This window comes from Telmatherina bonti, assembly GCF_933228915.1.
Source record: "Telmatherina bonti genome assembly, chromosome: 24".
NCBI lineage: Eukaryota > Metazoa > Chordata > Actinopteri > Atheriniformes > Telmatherinidae > Telmatherina > Telmatherina bonti.
In genome coordinates, this window is record NC_136633.1 from 11,928,007 (window position 1) to 11,951,071 (window position 23,065).

The 23,065-nt window shown below is 40.0% G+C and overlaps 1 protein-coding gene across 1 annotated transcript in view; it reads left to right on the forward strand.

Annotated features, from left to right (window-relative positions):
- Window positions 1–16,904: 16,904 nt before the first annotated feature.
- LOC306774093 (uncharacterized protein) overlaps window positions 16,905–23,065 on the forward strand; it is a 54,738-nt gene continuing 48,577 nt past the window's right edge. The window contains exons 1-3 of the mRNA XM_079264076.1: window positions 16,905–16,978; window positions 17,576–17,989; window positions 18,155–19,772. Of these exons, the coding sequence (XP_079120202.1) occupies window positions 17,623–17,989; window positions 18,155–19,772 (1,985 nt within the window). The 5' untranslated portion in view covers window positions 16,905–16,978; window positions 17,576–17,622. The remainder of the gene's footprint in view (window positions 16,979–17,575; window positions 17,990–18,154; window positions 19,773–23,065) is intronic.

Sequence of the window (23,065 nt, forward strand, 5' to 3'; positions counted from 1 at the left end):
TGAAAGTAATGTTAACTTAAGTCTAATCTGGGTGTTTACTGATTGTAAACAATGCTACTAGTCCAAAAGGCCAGCAAGTGAATACTGATCCAACAACAGAGTCTATTGATTTTGTTACTGTAACTCTCTCCATCTCTACATATGAATGGAGTTGGGAAGGTTTCATCTTTTCTCTTCCTCACCAATCTGCATCCATCAGGTGTGGGTGATTCGAGTAATCACAGACAGCTTTATGGTTAGGTCGGTGTCTACGCCTCAGCTTGACTCCCTGATCTATTTCGCTGTAGGTTAGCAGCCAGTGGGGCTGGTTCTGCCCAGTGATGATCTTGTAGTAGTTTGCCAGCTGTGGCCGGTATTGAGCATCCAAATCAAGTGATCTGACCCATCTGATTGAAAGAGCATCATTTTCTGGCTGCAGACCTTGATCTAATTCTGTGGGATAGGCTGCTCTGTGCCTCCAGACACATTGGTGGGCTGTGCCCCACGGCGTGCTGTTGCTCCAGGGCCCTTGGAAGCTCTGCTGCCTTGTCTGTTAGTAACTGTTTGATCTGGTTTGCTTCATCCAGTGGGAATAAGTTACCTCAGCTGTTGCTCTTCCAGTCTAGCAACTGATTGTGCCGAAGATCGCCAAAGGAATAGTAGGAACACAGCAATGGGACTTATTGTGGACCAGCCTTTTAACTTTTGGTTTGCTGTTTGCTTTTGATCATACATTTGTGTGGTTGATTTTTATGTGGTTGATTTGATCTTTTACATTTGCATGTTTAATTTTGTTTGAGTTGGCAACTCATCTTCCATCTGCATAGAAGCAGGTTTTTATGTTTTTTTTTTTTTTTTTTTCTATTTCATGAAATTCCCCAGTTGGCATTGTGAAGAACTCATATATCCTACCCTTGCTGTGTGTGTGTGTGTGTGTTGGGAGGGGGTGGGGGGGATCTAATTGAAAATGAGGATTTTTTTTTGCTTCACAATTTTAAAAATGATATTTTAGTGAAGAAAAATCATTTTTATTTTTTAAAAAAAATATATTAATAAAAATAATACATTATAAACTGTTTTGTCATTTTCATTGTTTTTTATTGATCTTTTTACTTGCATTCTTTGGCGTTATACCAGCAGAATGATGGTCTGGCTACTGTGTTGTTTTTTACTAAGTGAAATCCTGAATAAATGAATAATCCATTTCGGTCTGAACGTTTGGATTGATCAGTTTTTACAGGTTTACAGTAAACTGAAGGGGTCTAACTATATTTCTTGTTGCTCATGATTACAAAATATATTGACTACTACCAGGATGAAGAACCACTTTACCCAGAGTAAAAAAAAAAAAAAAAAAAAAGTCTCTGTGAAAGATGACCTACCACAGCTTTAAGTGTAATGATTATGAATCCAAAATCTATTTGAATTGAGAATCAATTCTGAATCGATTTGTCGCCCCAAAAATTGGAATCAAATTGAATCGTGAGTGGTTGTTAGATTCATATCCCTGATGTATGTACATAAATATATGTATGTGTGTGTAACTGAAATTCAGATCATGGGCTTCTTCTGCCATCTAATGGTCACAGATAGTTACTGTACTTTTATCACAATAAAAACTTGAAAATCTTATGATTCTGTAAAACATAATTTACCTTAATGTTAGCTGTGGTTTCTATATTTGCAAAATTCTTAACTGTGCGGCTGTCTGCTTTGGTCAGAGAACAATACTGCCAGAGAAAATTGTTTTGTTAAATGTGAAAAACAATTGTTTTAAATAAAAGCCCTTAATCAGTATCTAATCACAAAAAATGGGTAGTGAGTTTTTCTTTGCTAAATTGACAATTTTACAGACAGACTTCATACAGCCTCTTACATGGAGAGAAGGATTTATCATTCTTCCATATTCAATCGCACCTCTCCCTTGTGCTGAACCGCAGTTCAGCACAAGGGGACTGGCTTTAGTTGTTTAGCCTATACATATATACTATATACTTACAAAACTAAAGTTTTAGCTGTCAAATTCTGGCTCAGTTGACAAAATGACCCTTGAGCTTCTCCTTGGTCGGTAGCAGGTCTTTAAATGCCAAATGACAACACTGAACATGAAATATTCAGTAAAACATAATTCCTTTAAGCAAGTCATGACTGACCACAAAAAGAAAGTAGGTGACGAGGTAACAAGGTAATAAATCAGATAATTGAATTTCATGGCAATAAAGATTTCTATTAGACATGTGGAAAGCAATACTGAGTACAAATTCTGCATGGAAATTAAGAGGACTGGGTTTATTCTTTGCAGGAAAGTATGTAACATATGAGAACAGTAAGATTTGTAGCTTGACAAAATATTGGCATGCATTCATGAGTCATCATTTAGCATGATATGCACGCAAAAGCATTTTATGGGTTGTATGGAAAAAACTGCAGTTTTTTGCCTCTTGGTGGCTCAGCAAGTTCGGTGAAAATGATTCTGACACACCGTGCAGCAGTACTTAGTAGGGCTGGGTAGATTGATATTGTTACATTAATGATGTTTTTATTGTTTACAAACAAAACGCTAAGATTATAATTTCTTTAATGCAAAAATTTTATCTAACAAAAATCTTTGTACTGTTAAATTATGCTCATAATAATTTAAAGGTAACGCATTAAAAGACCATGAAAATTCAAGCAGAAAATATTGATGATACATTCCCTGGATTTACTTTATAATGATCTCTTTTAGTGTTTAACATGAAAATGAACATCTACTCTGAAATAAGACCTGGTTTTGCCTTTCCCTTTGATAATTTTCCCATTTACTATTTTATTTGACTTTTTGTAAACAAATATACACTCTTAAGCAGATGTCAGTAATTATTATTGAGCATTTACATGACTTTACAGTTTTTTCCTATTAAATATTGAATATTTATATGTGTTTAATATGCCCAGTGCTCTCTTGCCACGACCAATATGGTGGACCCTCTGGTCGTGTCCCAACAAGCGCGCGGTGTTTTTGCAGAAGACCTTTTTCCACAGTCGAGAACACCGAACTCCCAGAACTAGGTTGAGATATTATTTTTTATATATATATATATATACAGTCTATGGATATGAACGCGTCCTTGACCATTATCTCTGCAGTTAGGTGTGGGATCACTTCCTGAACTGAAACACGAGCCAGACGTTACAGGCGTAATAGATGACGTCACTTCCAGTAAACTTAACCACTCCCTCCAGGTTCCAGTCTCGGCACGCACGTGGCAGCGCAGGACACACCAGACTCCAGAGAAAATGTCACCACAGTTCTTTCTCCTTTCTAAATGAAAACAGGTAAACCTTTCATACACTCACTTACAGTAGAAACTTTCATATTGCCTCTTACTAACTTGTTCTTCCGGCTCTAAATCATAATAATATCAGAACAAGTCGGTGGCGTCAAAGTTTCACTTTCGTTTTCCCCTTTTCTTTCTTTAAGTGCAACTGTTATGTGCATTTCAGACTAATTTATTTTTTATTTCTGAGACCAGAAGAGCTGGGATTGATCGAGTTATTGTCACAAATCGCTTTATTTACTTCAGACCGACCCTCTCCGTAGGCTGTCAGATCAGCCTGTGGGCAACACGAGTGGATTACGACGGGAGGAATTAAGAATGCGGAATGAGCAGTCGCATTTTTGCAGGCTCCGCTGAAAAAGTATTTTAAAACTTGTCCTAGACATTTATTCTTTGAAAAAACGGCAATAACTGGCCAAACAAAATAAACAACTCCTGAGTTCAACGAAGTTTGCTTTTTGCTATTTTTCTGTCTTCTCCATTCATCGAGGTATTTATCCCTCTACAAGAACGAGATGGCTAACTTTAGCATAACGGCTAAAACACAGGTACAAACAGACCACGACTATAACCTGACGGCTCTACGAGAGGCATGTGACGAAGAAGAACTTCAAGAGATAGAGGCGATGGAAGAAGAAAACCAGAAAACACTCCATAGCCACACACCACTGCCAAGCCCAAACCCCCCAAAAATAAAACAAAGGATTCAAGACGAGAGAAACCAGCTGGGTGAGATTACAAATGAAACTATTTTAAATGCAATTCAAACGCTGATAAAAAGATTTGATGAACAAGATGAAAGACTGAAATCCTTTGAAACCCGAATAGAAGCTAACACACAAGCAGTGAGAGAAAACAAGGAAGAAATAAACAAAGTGAAGGAAGTAATGCTGCTGTTTAAGAAAGAAAATACATTTCTGAAGCAGACCTGTCTGGAGCAAGCCAGATACAAGAGAAGATGGAAACTTAGACTGATGGGACTTCCTGAAAAAGACAAAGAGGAGACAAGAGAGACTGTGATCGGTATTCTTATGAGAGTAATCCCGATATCAGTGGAGAAACTTCGCGAGTCAGTAGACACTGTGCACCGCCTGGGGAAGAAGAACGATGCAGCTACAAACATGATGCCCACACCTGTAATCATCCAGTTTGCCATGCGAACCTTTCGTGATGAAATATGGAGGAAATCAAAGGAGGCAAGAGTGTGCAGAGAGATGAACATTCAGTTTAAGGAGGACTTCTCAAAGGAAGATCGTGAGGCTCGTGCTAAACTGTGGCCCAAGGTGCAAGAAGCCAGAAGAAATGGAAAGAAGGCCTCCCTAAGAGAAGGTTATGCACTAATAGCCGGACGCAGAGTTGACCCCTAACTACTGCTAATACTGTAAGCAAATGCTAAGGCCCCTGCAGCTACACAGAATGAAAATAATATGTTTACATAACATTTTATAGTTGTTGTTTTTTCTTTGAGTAAGCACATATTGTTAATGTGAAACCAGTGGCAATCATTTTGATTTACTTACGAAAGGGGAGTTGGAAAATGTTTTTTTCAAGTTGTTGTTTTCTCATATATTGATAAGATACAATTAAGGACAACACGTTCACTCCTGCTTAGAGAAAAAGAAGAGAGAAAAAAAAAGAGTTTCAGAACAATCATTATTTCTTTTATGTCATTGAATGTTAGGGGTTTGAAAAACAATACAAAGCGTAAAGCCATTTTTTTGTTTTGTAAGGATCAAAAATCACAATGCGCCTTTTTACAAGAGACTCACTCTCTAACGACTGATGAAAAATTCTGGAAAATTCAATGGGGGGATAACGTCTTCTTTGCACATGGAACATCAAAATCAGCAGGAGTTATATTATTTAATAGATTCCCAGGTAACATAATTGATCACAAAAAAGACAGCGAAGGTCATTGGTTAATGGTGTTAGTGGAGATAAATGACAAACGCTTTCTTTTGATATGCATTTATGGCTTTAATAACTAAACAATAAATGTGAAATTCTATGCAAAATTAACCCAACTCATAAATAACTGGAAAATAAAATATAACTCAGACAAAGTAATAGTGGGAGGAGATCATAATGTAGCCCCAGACTCATGGCTAGACCGATTACCTCATAGGAATTCTCAACCGTTATATAGTGACACAATAATGTCCATATGTGCAACAACACATATAGTTGATTATTGGAGAACATTGAACCCAAAGCGTATACTTGGTATAACTCTGCAGGAAACGGCCAATGTTCAAGATTAGATTACTGGCTGATTTCACGTGAGTTATGTAAGGATATTTCAGATTGTAAAATATCAGCCTCTCCGGTCACAGACCACTGCATGATCACTTTAAACTTATTAATATCCAAACAACAACATAATTCTCAAAACACCTGAAAATTCAATAATGACCTTTTACAAAATGCAAATTTTTGTAACCAGGTAAAGTCTCTTATCTTGGAAGTTGAAAAACTAGACATGAATGATATAAGTAAATGGGAATGGTTTAAGTTTAGAACAAAACAAACAGCAGTGGACACAGGCAAAAAATGATCACGCATACGTACACAAAAGCAAAGGGACTTAGTTGACAAAATCAATACATTAACAAATAATACTCAACTATCTGTAGAAAACATGACTGAATTAAAGTCGTTACAATCCCAGTTAGATGACATTTACACAACAAAGGCAAATGGAGCTTATGTTTGGTCAAGAGCTACATGGATTGAAAGAGGTGAAAAAAGTTCAACTGATTTCTTTGGACTGGAAAAACAAAGACATAATAAGAAAAGAATTATTAAGCTTAGGATAAAAGAGAATATAATTGAAGATCAGAAATCAATTTAAGACTAAATTTATCTTTTCTATAGTAACCTATATAAATCCAAATTTGATAAATCAGACAGTGACTATTTTTAACAAGATTGATGAAGAAATAAAAAAACTGGATGTAGAAGACAAACATTTACTTGATGAAGATTTAAATATATTAGAGATAGAAACTGCATTAAAACAAATGAAAAACAGTAAATCACCAGGGATTGATGGTTTAACATCGGAATTCTATAAACTGTTTTGGGAAGAAATTAAGAAATTATTATATAATGCTTTTTTAGAATGTATTAACACAGGAAGTTTATCCCCTACTATGAAAACAGGTTTAATAACCTTATTACTAAAACCACAAAAGGATTTGTTGATGATTGACAACTGGAGACCAATAACCCTATTATGCACCGATTACAAACTTCTTGCTTTAGTTTATGCAAATCGCCTAAAACATGTAACTGGAAAACTTATACAAGAATATCAGTCAGCTTTTATCAAAGGAAGATATATTCACAACAATATTCGACTGATTCTAGACATGATTGATTACCAATCATACATTCAATCAGAGAGTCTTGTGTTGTTCATAGATTTTTTTCAAGGCTTTTGATACTGTAGAACATGATTTTATGTTTACAGTGCTCAAAAAATTTGGTTTTGGAGAAGGGTTTTGTAAGATTATGAAGATGTTTTATAATGATATTTGCAGTTACATCTCCCTAAATTCTGGAATGTTACCTAAATTTAAGATCTCAAGAGGTATTAGACAAGGATGTCCTATTTCGCCCAAATTATTTATTTTATGCACTCAAATGCTAGCATATCTAATTGTAAGTCACCCTCAAATTAAAGGAATTACCATCTTCAATTCTGAATACCGAATAAGTCAATTTGCAGATGACATGGTCATTTTTCTAAAAGATAAATCCTTAATTGAAAAAGCCATAGATGTAATATCAGTCTTTACTAAGGCTTCAGGTCTTTGTACTAACTTAAAAAAATGTGAAATACTACCTCTACATACATGTGCCGAGACTAACATAAGCTCCATCCCTGTCAAGTCCGAAATAAAATACTTAGGTTTAATAATGTCTAAAGATAGAAAGGTGAGAGAACAACTAAACATTGAAGGGAAAATAGATAGTATGAAAAATCTCTCAACCATTGGCTTATGAGAGATCTCTCCATTCTTGGCATAATTCTATTAACTAAAGCAGAAGGTTTATCTAAATTAGTATATCCCTGCCAATCTCTTTATGTTCCCCCACAAATGATAAAAAAAAGTAAATTCAATCATCTTTAATTTCATTTGGAAAAATAAGACACATTACCTTAAAAAGTCAATAATGGTTAAAGACTATAAAAACGATGGGTTAAAAACATCAGACTTTGAAAGCATGATAGGTGTACTAAAGATGAATTTGATAAAAGCTTATTTGAAACAGCCAAATTCCATGTGGTTTCACATACCTAAATATCTTTTCCAAAAAGTCGGAGGATTAGAATTTTTGTTAAGATGTGACATTGAAATAACTAAATTACCGATCAAACTAGCTGATTTCCACAAACAAATTCTGCTCTACTGGAAAATGATGTTCGTCCACAACTTCACGCCACACAGCTCCACCTTGTGGAATAATAGAACCATATTAATTAATAGGAAGACTTTATTCAAACAAAATTGGTATGACAAAGAGGTTTTATATGTTACAGATTTAATGGATGAAAACGGCAATTTGTTGGAATTTAATTCATTTGCAGAAAAATTTCATTTAGAATGCTCGTATAGAGAATTTAATCAAATAAGTAAAGCCATTCCACTTGCACTAAAACATGATTAAAAATATACTTACAAGTTCAAATGTTTCTATCAAATTACCTGATTTAAAAATTGGTGAACTGAAAATTGATGAAAAAAAATGTAACAATAAATTACTTGGAAGGATGTTTAAAGAGAAGCTGTTCCACAATATCAATAAGCCAACAAAAATAAAGATAATAGAAAATGAAGTTATTTTAAAAAAGACCTATTGTACCTATCTGATATGGCCAATTTCTCCTTCGTTTCTCCTAAAACGAAGTGGAAAACAGCAATCCACAGCAACGGATGCAGCAAGATGTCTCTCTTTGGTAAACTCACCAGCCATCGTTGGAAATAACTTTATCCGACGTTTTCCACCCGCCTGATGTATTTGTACATTACCCTTGTTAACCAGTAGAAGGTAACCAATCACCGAACCTTATCCCACGGGACGTCACAAGGATTTCCAAGTAGAAAAAACTCTCTAAAACGACGCGTTTTTTGTCGCAATGGAAATCAAACAGAGAGCGTGCTGAAACTCAAACTCAGACATGCGTTCAGGTGATAAAAAACGGTGCCGTTCACATGTCTGATGAGGATTTAACAATAACACTGTAGAAAGCTCAGAAAACTCCAAATACCATAATAGCACCTCTTTAAAGGTGTCATAACCTAGTCTTTTCATGTGCCCGCTGTCCTCTAACGGTTTTTGAATATCTGTTTAAAAACTTATTAAACAAAAAAAAAAATTTAAAAGTGCTTTTTCTGTCACTTTATTCATAATAAAACTTTTCTCGCGAGAATTCACGCGATATTTTCACCAACCTGGATATGGATTAAAATAATGTTAATGAGCTGCTCGCTGATTGATCGATGGAAGTCCGGAGTCGGAAGGGGGGCGAGGCCAGTAGTCTCCATGCTAAAAACATTAGCGGCTAGTGATAGCAGCTAACCCGACAGCAGCAGATTTCTGAATTCAGCATTATTTATTTATGTTCTTGCCATTTCATATTACATATAACAAATTTTAACTTTGCTGCAGTCACTTAGGACAAAAGCAACTGAATTAAAGTAAATACAGAACTTTACCATATACACATTTATGCATCTAACTTCTGAAAGTAACATGTAAAGCAGAAGTAAAAAAATACAGCTCTTTAAAACACAATATCTTTATTAGTGTACAGAAAATCAATGCTCATTTTTAATGTAATAAAATAAAAATGATCATTTACACTCTTAATTATTGATTCTGTTAATACAGTAGCTGAGTTTTCTGAGTTTTATGTGGACTCTTGTGGTTCTGGAGCCGGATGAACAATCCTCAAAAGAAACTGTCTTCATCATCATCATCATCTTTCTCCAGACTGGCTGCGATGTTACCTTCACTGCTGTCGTCTGGGTTCCTTTTCTGCACAGAACCAGATATTGACATCAGAACAAGCAATAAAAGTGCCTCTTAGCTTCCAATAAGAATGTATAATGTGTTTGATTTATAATAATTTTCTGTATGTAAAATTAATCAAACAAACGACAAACCTGTATTTCTGAAGAGAGGGTGGAAAGTCCTTGATGACAGCTGTGTTCCAGTTGTTGCCTGTATTGTAGGGTCAGTCTGCTCCAACACTGACTTTTAGACATCAGTAGACTGCTGGTGCTGCGCATGGCGTGAGATGTCCATCCATCCATCCATCCATCTTCTGCCGCTTATCCGGGGTCGGGTCGCGGGGGCAGCAGCCTAAGCAGGGAAGCCCAGACTTCCCTCTCCCCAGCCACATTTGCCAACTCTGCGGGGGGGATCCCGAGGCGTTCCCAGGCCAGCCGAGAGATGTAATCCCTCCAGCCTGTCCTGGGTCGTGCCTGGAACACCTCACCAGGGAGGCGTCCAGGAGGCATCCTGACCAGATGCCCGAGCCACTTCAACTGGTTCCTCTCGATGCGAAGGAGCAGCGGCTCTACTCTGAGCCCCTCCCGGATGACCGAGCTCCTCACCCTATCTCTAAGGGCGAGCCCGGCCACCCTGCGGAGGAAACTCATTTCAGCCGCCTGTATACGAGATCTCGTTCTTTCGGTCACGACCCACAGCTCATGACCATAGGTGAGGGTAGGAACGTAGATCGACTGGTAGATCGAGAGCTTCACCTTCTGGCTCAGCTCCTTCTTCACCACGACAGACTGGCGCAGAGTCCGCATTACTGCAGACTCCGCACCGATCCGTCTGTCGATCTGGCGCTCCATCCTTCCCTTACTCGTGAACAAGATCCCGAGATATTTAAACTCCTCCACTTGAGGCAGGACCTGACCCCCGACCCGGAGAGGGCAATCCACCCTATTCCGGCTGAGGACCATGGTCTCAGATTTGGAGGTGCTGATTCTCATCCCAGCCGCTTCACACTCGGCCGCGAATCGCTCAAGTGAGAGCTGGAGATCACGACCAGATGAAGCCAACAGGACCACGTCATCCGCAAAAAGCAGGGACCCAATCCTGAGGCCACCAAGTCGGATCCCCTCAACACCTCGGCTGCGCCTAGAAATTCTGTCCATATAAGTTATGAACAGAATCGGTGATAAAGGGCAGCCTTGGCGGAGTCCAACCCTCACCGGAAACGGATCCGACTTACTACCGGCAATGCGGACCAAGCTCTGACACCTGTCGTACAGGGACCGGACAGCTCGTACAAGGGGGTCCAGTACCCCATACTCCCGGAGTACCCACCACAGGAGCCCCCGGGGGACACGGTCGAATGCCTTCTCCAGGTCCACAAAGCACATGTAGACTGGTTGGGCAAACTCCCATGCCCCCTCCAGGACCCCAGAGAGGGTATAGAGCTGGTCCATTGTTCCGCGACCAGGACGAAAACCACACTGCTCCTCCTCAATCCGGGATTCGACTATCCGGCGGACCCTCCTCTCCAGGACTCCTGAATAGACCTTACCAGGGAGGCTGAGGAGTGTGATTCCCCTGTAATTGGAACACACCCTCCGGTCCCCCTTCTTAAAAAGGGGGACCACCACCCCGGTCTGCCAATCCAGCGGTACTGCCCCCGATGTCCATGCGATGCTGCAGAGGCGTGTCAGCCAGGACAGCCCCACAGCATCCAGAGCCTTAAGGAACTCCGGGCGGATCTCATCCACCCCCGGGGCCTTGCCGCCAAGGAGCTTTTTGACCACCTCAGCGACTTCAGCCCCAGAGATAGGAGAGTCCACCCCTGAGTCCACCAGCTCTGCTCCCTCATGGGAAGACATGTTGGTAGGATTGAGGAGGTCTTCGAAGTATTCCCACCACCGACCCACAACGTCCCAAGTTGAGGTCAGCAGCTCCCCACCTCCACTGTACACAGTATTGATGGAGCACTGCTTCCCCCTCCTGAGCCGCCGGATGGTGGACCAGAATCTCCTCGAAGCCGTCCGGAAGTCTTTCTCCATGGCCTCGCCGAACTCCTCCCATGCCCGAATTTTTGCCTCGGCAACAGCCGAAGCCGCATGCCGCTTAGCCCGCCGGTACCCATCAGCTGCCCCCAGAGTCCCACAGGCCAAGAAGGCTCGATAGGACTCCTTCAGCTTGACAGCATCCCTCACTGCTGGTGTCCACCAACGAGTCCTGACAGGCACCAACTACCTTACAGCCACAGCTCCGGCTGGCCGCCTCAGCAATAGAGGCACGGAACACAGCCCATTCGGACTCAATGTCCCTCACTCGGGACATGTTCGAAGCTCTGCTGAAGGTGGGAGTTGAAGCTCGCTCTGACAGGGGACTCAGCCAGACGTTCCCAGCAGACCCTCACAACACGTTTGGGCCTGCCAGCTCTGACCGGCTTCCTCCCCCACCATCTGAGCCAACTCACCACCAGGTGGTGATCAGTTGACAGCTCCGCCCCCCTCTTCACCCGAGTGTCCAAGGCATGTGGCCGCAGGTCCGACGATACGACTACAAAGTCGATCATTGAACTGCGGCCCAGGGAATCCTGATGCCAGGTGTACATATGGACACTCTTATGCTGGAACATGGTGTTCGTTATAGACAATCCATGACGAGCACAGAAGTCCAATAACAAAACACCATTTGGGTTCAGAGGGGGGGGACCATGCCTCCCAATCACTCCCCTCCAGGTCTCACTGTCATTGCCCACGTGAGCATTGAAGTCCCCCAGCAGAACAATGGAGTCCCCAGAAGGAGCACCCTCCAGCACTCCCTCCAAGGACTCCAGAAAGGGTGGGTACTCTGAACTGCTGTTCGGTGCATAAGCACAGACAACAGTCAGGACCCGTCCCCCCACCCGGAGGCGGAGGGAAACTACCCTTTCATCCACCGGGGTAAACCCCAACGTGCAGGCACCAAGCTGGGGGCTGATGAGAATGCCCACACCTGCTCGGCGCCTCTCACCATGAGCAACTCCAGAGTGGAAGAAGGTCCAGCCCCTCTCGAGGGTACTGGTTCCAGAGCCCAAGCCATGCGTCGAGGTGAGTCCAACTATATCTAGTCGGAACCGCTCAACCTCGCGCACAAGCTCAGGCTCCTTCCCCACCAGAGAGGTGACGTTCCACGTCCCTAGAGCCAGCTTCTGCAGCCGGGGATCGGACCGCCAGGGTCCCCGCCCCTTGCTGCCGCCCAGCTCACATTGCACCCGACCCCTACGGCTCCTCCCGCAGATGGTGAGCCCACGGGAGGTGGCGTGAGATGTGCTGGACTAAAATCTGCAAATACAAGTTATAAAAATATCAGATCATCGCATAGATTGTAGGTGTAAATAGCTGCACTTTAAGAGTAATCAAAAATTGTAATACAAATAGATCAAATCAAACTTTATAAAGCACTTCCATGCCAAAGGCAACACAAAGTGCTTTGCATACTTTTTAAAAAAAAAAGCTGATTAAATCAGGTTTTCACACACCGAAATATTAACATAGAATATTAAAAACCCATTCATTTTATTTCACACAGTTATACACAGACACAATTTTCCCTAACCTCTGTGTCTTCACTGCATGTAAATAAAAAGAAAAAACATATCTTTCAGCTCCATCATACCAGGAGTCAGAATAAATACGATGGAAATAAAATATCCTCCCTGCCGATATCCAACAGGGGCCAACATCAGACTACATGATGGTCACCTTGTTAAATAATCATTATGATTATTACAGCTGCCATGTCATGGTGGGGAGAGCAAAGCTGCATCCATCATTAATACTGTGCTCACTGTGTGGTAGCACGTGTGAAAAATAATAGAGAAGTCATTTACAAACATTTAAGTGGCAGAGCATAGGATAGATATAAGAAAATAAAACCTGGGCCTCATTTATACGCCGCAGGACGTTAAACCTTCCGTTCCCATTCAAATTTTTTTTTGCTCTGCTCCAGACAGTTAAGTGTTTAGAGGAGGTGTTTCAGTAGTCATTCTGTGTATCTTTATGTACATCTGACAAAAGTAACTTCAAGTGCTTAAAACAAACCAACATGGTGCAAACATATGCATACAAAGAAACACATTTAAAACCAAATATAAGAACATAAGGTGCAAAAAAGCAACTTTTCAAATAATGAAAAACAACAACAAGCAAAATAAAAGTCTTATTGGTGTTTTTTAGGTTAAAGGTTTGGATTTATTCACACCTACATATGCCATGGCTACATTCATATTAAAAGTAAGTTTTATTTTACCACTCAAAACTTATGAATAAAGGAGAAAAGGTCATACGTGCTGTATCCCTCAAACATTGTTCCAAATCAGTGTGTTGAAAAATATCTGTGACTTTCACAACTCAATCTCTGAGTGACCTTTGTTTGATTTGGAGCATTATTGGCACAGTTTTGTATAAAACCGATTAAATTTCATAAGGAGACTCGAGGAGTTATGTGAAAATGATCAGCTTTATGACTGATGCTGAAAAACACATTTCTGCAATAAAATTATTGGATTACTTATTGTTTTGAAGTGTTTTATAATTAGACTTTCCTTAATTTAATGAAGAATTCCAATAGATTTAGAAAGTTTACCCTTGATTTAATCATGTCTCAATACTTTATGGTCAACTCCAACACCAAGGAACTTTGTTGTGTGAACATCAATGTCACCATTATAAATTTTAGTTTACAATCTTTATTATTTTCTCCTGACTTCTGAAAACCATAGATGCATTTGTCTTGCCATTCAGAATGATTTTTACATTATCAATCCAACATTTCATTGTTCACATCTCACTTTCAGCTCTGCCCTAAAGTTCCTCCAATGTTTTCCCTCAGCAAATTAAATCTTTAAGATTGTGGTTTTTGCACAAGATAAAGGACGGTGTCACATGAAATACACTGCTAAAAATAAATAAATAAAAGGAACACTTAAACAACACAATGTAATTTCAAGTCAACCACACTTCTGTGAAATCGAACTGTCCACTTAGGAAGCAACACTGACTGACAATCAATTCCACATGCTGTTGTGCAAATGGAATAGACAACAGGTGGAAATTATAGGCAATTGGAAAGACGCACCCAATAAAGGAGTGGTTCTGCAGGTGGTGACCACAGACCACTTCTCAGTTCCGATGCTTTCTGGCTGATGGTTTGGTAACTTTTGAATGCTGGCGGTGCTTTCACTCTAGTGGGAGCATGAGACGGAATCTACAACCCACACAAGTGGCTCAGGTAGTGCAGCTCATCCAGGATGGCACATCAATGCAAGCTGTGGCAAGAAGGTTTGCTGTGTCTGTCAGCGTAGTGTCCAGATCATGGAGGCGCTACCAGGAGACAGGCCAGTACATCAGGAGATGTGGAGGTGGCCGAGGGAGGGCAACAACCCAGCAGCAGGACCGCTACCTCCTTATTTGTCCAAGGAGGAACAGGAGGAGCACTGCCAGAGCCCTGCAAAATGAGCTCCAGCAGGCCAAAAATGTGCATGTGTCTGCTCAGTCAGAAACGGACTCCATGAGGGTGGTGTGAGAGCCTGACGTCCACAGGTGGGGGTTGTACTTACAGTCCAACACCATGCAGGACGTTTGACATTTGCCAGAGAACACCAAGATTGGCAAATTCATCAATGGCGCACTGTGGTCTTCACAGATGAAAGCAGGTTCACACTGAGCTCATGTGACAGACGTGACAGAGTCTGGAGACACAGTGGAGAACGTTCCGCTGCCTGCAACATCCTCCAGCTTGACCGGTTTGGCAGTGGGGCAGTAATGGTGTGGGGTGGCATTTCTTTGGAGGGCCGCACAGCCCTCCATGTGCTCGCCAGAGGTAGCCTGACTGCCATTAGGTACCGAGATGAGATCCTCAGACCCCTTGTGAGACCATATGCTTGTGCAGTTGGTCCTGGGTTCCTCCTAATGCAAGACAATGCTAGACCTCATGTGTCTGGAGTGTGTCAGCAGTTCCTACAACATAGAGGCATTGATGTTATGGACTGGCCTGCCGGTTCCCCAGACCTGAATTCAATTGAACACATCTAGGACATCATATCTCGCTCCATCCACCAATGCCAAGTTGCACCACAGACTGTCCAGGAGTTGGCGGATGCTTTAGTCCAGGTCTGGGAGGAGATCCCTCAGGAGAACATCTACTGCCTCATCAGGAGCATGCCAAGGCGTTGTCGGGAGGTCATACAGGCACACGGAGGCCACACACACTACTGAACCTCATTTTGACTTCTTTAAAAGACATTACATCAAAGTTGGATCAGCCTGTAGTGTGTTTTTCCACTTTCATTTTGAGTATGACTCCAAATCCAGGCCTCCATGGGTTGATACATTTGATTTTCATTGATAATTTGTGTGTGATTTTGTTGTCAGCACATTCAACTATGGAAAGAACAAAGTATTTAATAAAAAATGTTTCATTCAGTCAGATCTACAACGTGTTGCTTTAGTGTTACCTTTATTTTTTTGAGCAGTGTATATCATTAATATACAGTATGAACAACTTCAGACCATTCACGGATTGTTGAGGTGCTCCATGGTTAATCTTACAAAATCCTGACACAAAATCTTTTATAGCACACAATGATGTCTGTTTGTTAAATAAGGTTTAACCAAGCATGAATACCCCACACATCCCATAATTCTCTAGTTTCTCAAACAGCCAGCTGTGATATGTTGTACCAGAAGCTTTTTTCAGGTCAGCATGAATACAAACTGAACATTAATCATTTTCTCTGGCCTTTTTGCCAAATATTTTTAGTCTATTTTTTTTTTGACATTACATATATTTACATGTTTTAAATGCTTTTTTGTTTGCAGTATTTCTTAATTTTCTTCTTAACTTTTGGGAAATATTATTTCTTGTATCATTTTATAAATCATTTAATATCTCAGTAAGCTTTTAAATAATACTCTTTAGGCTACAAGTAATATTTTCTTAAACAAACAAGATGTACAAATGGTATTATTTTTCTAATACAATCGAGTCCTATAATGTAGCACCTCTCCATGCAGCCCGGAGACAAAATACAACTCATTAGTATTTCCTCACCAAGGCACTGATCAATAACAGGTTTTTTCCATTCACAAGCCAAAAAACTCTCCTGAGAAGCTGGAAGGGTGCCTGGATTACTTGTTAGTATAAATACAAACGTTGAGTAACTGTGTATTCTCTTCATTTGGTGATAAAATGCTTTACTAAACATTATTTGCTACTTCCTGTTTAGGTCGAGGCTACAGCACAGGTGTCGAACTCCAGTCCTCGAGGGTCGGTATTCTGCAGGTTTTTGTTGTCTCCATGCTCCAACATACCTGACTGAATTTCATAAATAAGTTGACAAGAAGCTGCTGGATGCATTTGATTTGAATTAGATGTGTTGGTGGAGAGAAACAACAAAATGCTGCCAGATACTGGCCCTCCAGGACTGGAGTTTGACACCTTTGATCTACAGTGACTCCACAATGTTAATACTTGTCTAATTAGTGGCCCAACAATGAAGTGATCATTTCAGTTGATTTTTAAGTCTTATTCAGTGTATGTTCTTTTTTCTCTCCTGTTAGGAAAATCAAAGCATTGAGATGTTCTAACTGCTGATGGAGTGAATCATCAGTAGAAACATTTGAGGCCAATGTGTAAGTTCATCCCACTGAGATACCATTTTAGACTGGAGTCATCACAAATACTTAAAGGTCTGGCTGGAAGATGATATTTAGGTTTGAAATGTCCTGATCTTGTTTTACTCAAGGGATCCAGAATCCATGGCAGAGGTTGTTGAATTAGTCAAGCAGCTCCTTTAAACTATCATGTAGCATTCTTATTGGACAAGTGAAAACAACTTTGATATCTTCTTTAATTTTTCCAGTTAAAAATGTTGTTGTACCTACAGTCAGTAATCTGCTACCTCTGCATGAAGCTATATGCAGAGTTCCCATACAGTCACAGACTGTGTTCAGTAAGTGTAGTTCAACAAGAGGTTGTTAATCTGTCACTGTAGTGTTTATAACCAAGTTTTGTAAATCCCCAAAGACTAATAAATGTTAAATAATTTTATTTCCAAATGTCTTACTTGTAGAAATCATCTCAGACACACTGTTTTTTTTTAAAAGTATTTTATTATGGTTGATTAATCTTTTTCTTTTTTTAACCTTTAAAACAGTCGGTCGGTGGCTGCAAAAAAAACCCCCAATGTCAAAGTCAAAATTTGTTTAATGTGATTTCTCTTTCTCCAGATCAGTGAAGTTGGGTTTGTGTGCAGAGCACACTGAAGTCAGGAATCATGGCTTGTACAACACAGTCTGCTTTACATTATGTCAGTAATGCCAAAAGTAACCTTGTGAGAGAACTAACGGGTCTCTCTGTGATCCTGGACAATCTGCATCAGCAAAGAGTTCTCAGTGATGAAGCTGTCAGACAAATACTGGCAGAAAAAGATGACAATGATAAAAACAGAAAAATGCTGGATTTCATCATTCATGATGGGGAACAAGCATGTTACAAGTTACTCAACATTATTTATATGACGAGAAAGAGGACTTTGGGGAGGCAAGAAGCTTCTAGTGAGACCCAAAGGTTTGATGTGCATCACTGGATCAGCTGCTATTCTTTCAAGGAAGACATGGAAACGAATGACAACATTTTAAAAGGTATTTTTTATCATATAAATTATTTATGTGACATCTGTAGTTTGTGTACAATAAATATTTTATAATTTCTTTAATGAGTGTGTCAATGTAAAAACAAATCTCCATTTTTAAGAGGACACACGTAGACATGCACATTTATTTATTTTCCAACTGTTTTTATTACAGGACCGAAGCCATGTCACAAATATCACAAAAAATTAAAGTCTAAAGCTCAAAAACTATCAAATGAGTTTTGGATGTCCAGCAGAACTCTTTTTGAAGAAAACAAGGAGCCTGTTCTGTCTTACAATTCACTTGTTTTGGAAACCCAAGGGAGGCTTGGTCCATCAAAAATAAAGAAACTTAAAAGCAAGAAAAGCAAACTGAGTCGCCCTAAAAAGCTCAGGACATACATCCCTGAAGACAAACCTGAAATCTCTCTCAGTAATCTTCTGAAAACGGATAAAGACATACTTTTAGTTGGGAAACCTGGAATTGGAAAGACGGGACTGACTCTTGAAATGCTGAGACTTTGGTCAGAAAAAGAGAGCGAAGAGCTGGACTACATGTTTTACTTTGACATGAGGGAAATGGAGCAGATCCCATTCACCAGGAGCTTAGAAGATCTTCTTTTCGCTGTGTACAGTGAACCAGATGAAGACAAAGACGAGGTCTTACAGGACATGAAGAAGAACTCTGATAATGTTACAATAATTTTTGATGGACTCACAGAAATCTCTTCATCAGTTGTTCAGAGACTCATAGAAAAAGACCTGCCCAATGCAAAGATCATCATGACATGTCTACCAGATGACGAAGATGACCTTTCCCTTCCTGAGTGTCTCAGAGTGGAGGTGAAAGGCTTTAGTGAGAAGACCATAAAAACATACTTGTCTGCAATATTTTGTAAAGATCCGGAGAAGGTTTTGAGCAGTGTAGAGTTGTTAACTCTTTGCCATGTCCCGATGTACGCATTGATGGTGGCTGCCTGCTTTTCATCAGAAGTCTTAACACAGCCAAGAACCATAACAGAAATATACATTAGTATTGTTTGTTTCTGCCTTAAGACAAACAGCAACAAAACAACAAACAAACATCTGAATTCCTTCCTCGAATCCAGGAGTAAAGAAATGCTGTCTCTGGCTGAAGCTGCTTTTCATGCAACTCAGAAAAGAAGCGTAAACCTGGAGAAACTGGTCTGTGAAGACAGCTGTGTCTTTTCTTTCCTGAAAACACTTGATATCAAAGTTGACGTCAATGAAACAATAACGACGCACGCATTTCTCCACTACACAGTTCAGGAGTTTTTTGCAGCTCTGTGGCTTTTGAATTATCATGATAAAATCCGGGAGGTTTTTCAGCAGTGCCTCACTGAGGAGAAGAAACACATGAAAAATCTAATTCCTTTCATGTGTCGATTGTTGAAAGAAAAGAGCCCCAGTTGGATGAGCTGTCTGATTCCAGTTGAGGAGCTCAACAAAACATGCAAGTGGTTCTTTGAAGAGATGATTACCACATTTTTGTCTGTGGCTGACACTGCGGACAGTGGGCTCGACGTTGACCTGCTGTTCTTATGTCAGTGCATGTATGAGTCCCAGTGTCCTGAAGCATGCATCTACCTTCTGGAAAAACTGGACTTTGCTCTTGACCTTAGAAGAGAGAATCTGGATCCTTACACTTGCTGTGCCGTGGCCTATGTGGTCACTCAGTCAAAGGAAAGGAAAATATCTCTGGACCTTGAAGATGTGGCAATATCAGGAGAAGGAATAAGGCAACTGTTTGGATGTCTTGGAAATGTCGAGTGGTATGAATTAACATTTTTCTTGATGTTATATTTTGCTTAAGTACAACAGTAGTTGGACAACAAAAAAGGAAACAGGTGATATTTTAACCTTCTAATTTCACAAGTGATTGGAAACTAATCCCACTGGCTCCTATTTGACATTTACATTCTCTGCAGATATTCTGTACCTATTGTAATAGCCAAGACTCATGGTTTTTAAAGTTCTTGGCTTCCAAATAGTTGTACAAATTGTTTGAGCTTTGGTAACAAAATCGGTTGAGTGGTGACATTTTCCTAGAAAATGCGTATTTAAAGTAATGCTTTCATAAAAATATAGGAAAACCTGGGCTCTCATTGTTAACCTCTGTGCTTATGCACAAAATAGTGCTAGTCACTTTTCACACGTTTGTGATTTATAAAAAAAAAAAAAATCCCTCACGCAAAGTCTGACCCATATGTACACTGTCTTTGGAGATGAGAAAGTGGCGACACAGATGGTGAGATGGGGAATTGAAGCCACACAGCATCATGATTCCTCAGACATTTCATTTTTACTCCATATCAAACTTTAATCATAGATCAACTTCATCATAAGCATTTCAAACAGCAGTGTTATTTATACTTGAGATGGTGAATCATGGAGGGCAAAAAGGTGTAGCTTCAGTCGGGGAAAGAGGAAATTTGATCCAATTGTGTGTTTAAGGATATCTAAGATTCCCATCAACAGAGAAGGGATGGATGTAAAGGCCAGGGAGTCTCAATGTTAGATGATCTAGAAGTAAGTCTTTTAAAGAAAGAAATAGGGATGAGTTGCACAGATTAGCATTGGCACTAAAGACCTCAGACAATAATTCAGAAGGTCTGAATTTACTATGAGGGCTAACAGTCAGGCACTGAAGGGCTGGCAGAACACTCCTTTTATCCTCCCCTGATGATCTAGATGAGAAACAGGTGTGTAGCCACACACTTGTCGCAGATTCTGCCTTCCTGCAGACTGCGCACCACAAGGACCTGTGGTAGACAGCAGCTGAAAAAAAACCCCCTCAGATGTCAACCATAGACTGTATATAGAAAGATGGACGGAGCCTCCGTGATGTCACTCATAGGTTTATGAAGAGCTGAATTGAAGCTCGGTGGGTGGTTCCTACCATCGCCATCTTGGCAGAGTCATGCCCATATGGAAAATAGATATATGGGCAGAGAGGTGGAGCTGAGAGGGGGGCTGTGAGCGTCATGGTGGATGATTGACATTGAGCGAACTCCGAGCTTTCTGTAGCTAAAAGCTAACCGGGCTAACCCAGAGATAACTAACCAGCTGACAGAGGTAAGTGAGCTAAGCCGCGTAGTTAACCGGCTAAAAACTGCGGTTGCTCTACGTTCTTCTGACTTGAAGTGGGAGATTGGTACCTGTAACTCAAAAGGACACGCCACTAAATATGCCAAACTTCAAGATTAGATTACTTTTAAACAGGCAAGTTAGAAAAAAATTCACTCCCCCCACAGTTGTCATGAAAGTAAACCTGACCTATTAAACCAAAAATGGATTTTTGAACCAGGCTGTAAACATGTTTATTTCTGCCATGAAGTTGGCCTTTTTAATATGTGAGTCTGTGGGGATTGTCTCTTTTGCAGCCCCTAGTGGAGTAAGGGGGAACTGCAGTTTTATGCACTTTCGCATAGGCTTTACTTTTAACCGCCGGAGGTTGCCGCTTGATCTCAACCATCCCAACAGATATTAGTGAATGAGTGAAATAGAATATACACAGACATTAATATTGTAAACTCAAGCTCTTTTAATGTCTGGAAAAATCAATTTAATTTTAAAACAGTCAAAGAAAAAAAAAGAAAAAAAGAAAACCTCTGGTCAGTTTTAAGTGGCATCCCTAATTTCAAGTATTTAAGTGTATTAAGTGTATTAAATACTTTAGCAGCTTCAGCTGTCAGTGTTAGGGTTAGCTCAAACTCTAAGCTTTAAGTAGTTAGCTCTAATTTATGGGATGTTGCAGTACTTTTAACTTTTAAAAATGTTTTCATCCACCCTTTAGATTAATATAAGGTATTTATATAGTACTGAACCAAAGTGGGATCAGCCAGTGTCAACTTCAGTTTGGTCATGCAAAGGAGGTGATCACTTCCTGCCTGACTCCAGCTTAAAGCTGGATGCAGTCACAAACATTCTTGTACTTTTGGATGCGGGAGAGGCTTACGCTACTCCTAGTAACAGATGAAACTACAGATTCACGTCATTCAACAAAAGCCCGTAAATCACTACAAAAAGTCACCAGACATTTTGTCACTTTTTCTTTTAATAGCGACTACATGTGTTCATTTTGATGTATAAAACCAAACCAAAATTAACGTGTTAAAGTCCCATCCCTGCCTTAATAAGCAAGTCATAGGTGACACTAATGTGTACTGGTACATGTTAAAGGTAAAACTTGTCAGGTCTGACAAATTCAATGACCCAGTGCTAGTGCAAAGCAGTGTAGGGAACAGACTACCAGCGGTAGCCATACGTGATGGCTTCTTGGTAAATGAATAAATAACTTATTTTAGGAATTTTAACAGTTTAACAGTCGGTTTTAACTAGTTAGCCAGTCTGCCCTTGTATAGTTGTGGTTACATACTGTATGTAGCTTACCATCACCACATACTATATATAAAAACTTTTAATCTTAATTATGTTTTTTTTTTTTTGTTACATTCCACCCAGTTTAGTAAGGAGCCAATTCTGTGATGGTTTGGGCATCTTTTTATTGTGCAACTAGCTTGGTCGTGTAGTAGCACTCTGATAGGGTTACATTTTGAGTATAATCCCTTAATTTCAATTGACATGTATTAATTTGCATGTGCAAATCTGTGTAATTTGCGTGTGCATGGGATGAACTATGGTTTGCAGTTGATTTAGTAAGAGTGGCAGGTGCAAATAGGGCTGGGTGAAATGACCAAAATTTCATATCCCAATATAGCTAATTTTATATCCCTATACCGATATACATATCAATATAAAATTGTTTGTGTAATTTTGTGTCAGTCATCAGTTATATATCAGATGTGCTTGGCAACGGCAGCAGTGATCTCCTTCCATCTGCGGGAACTATGGTCATATGATGTTTCATGGGTAAAAACCTGCTGCAGTGTTTGCATCTGGACTTTATTATGATCACTTTTGCCACCCCTTGACTCTGCTTTTGCAGCTTTAGCTCATTGACTGTATTCTTTGTCATGATTCTTGGATTCTTAAAATGAGTTAGTAGTGTTGGAGTCGTTGTTAGGACTGTGAGCTAGTCTGTTGTTGGTTCCACGTTAATCTT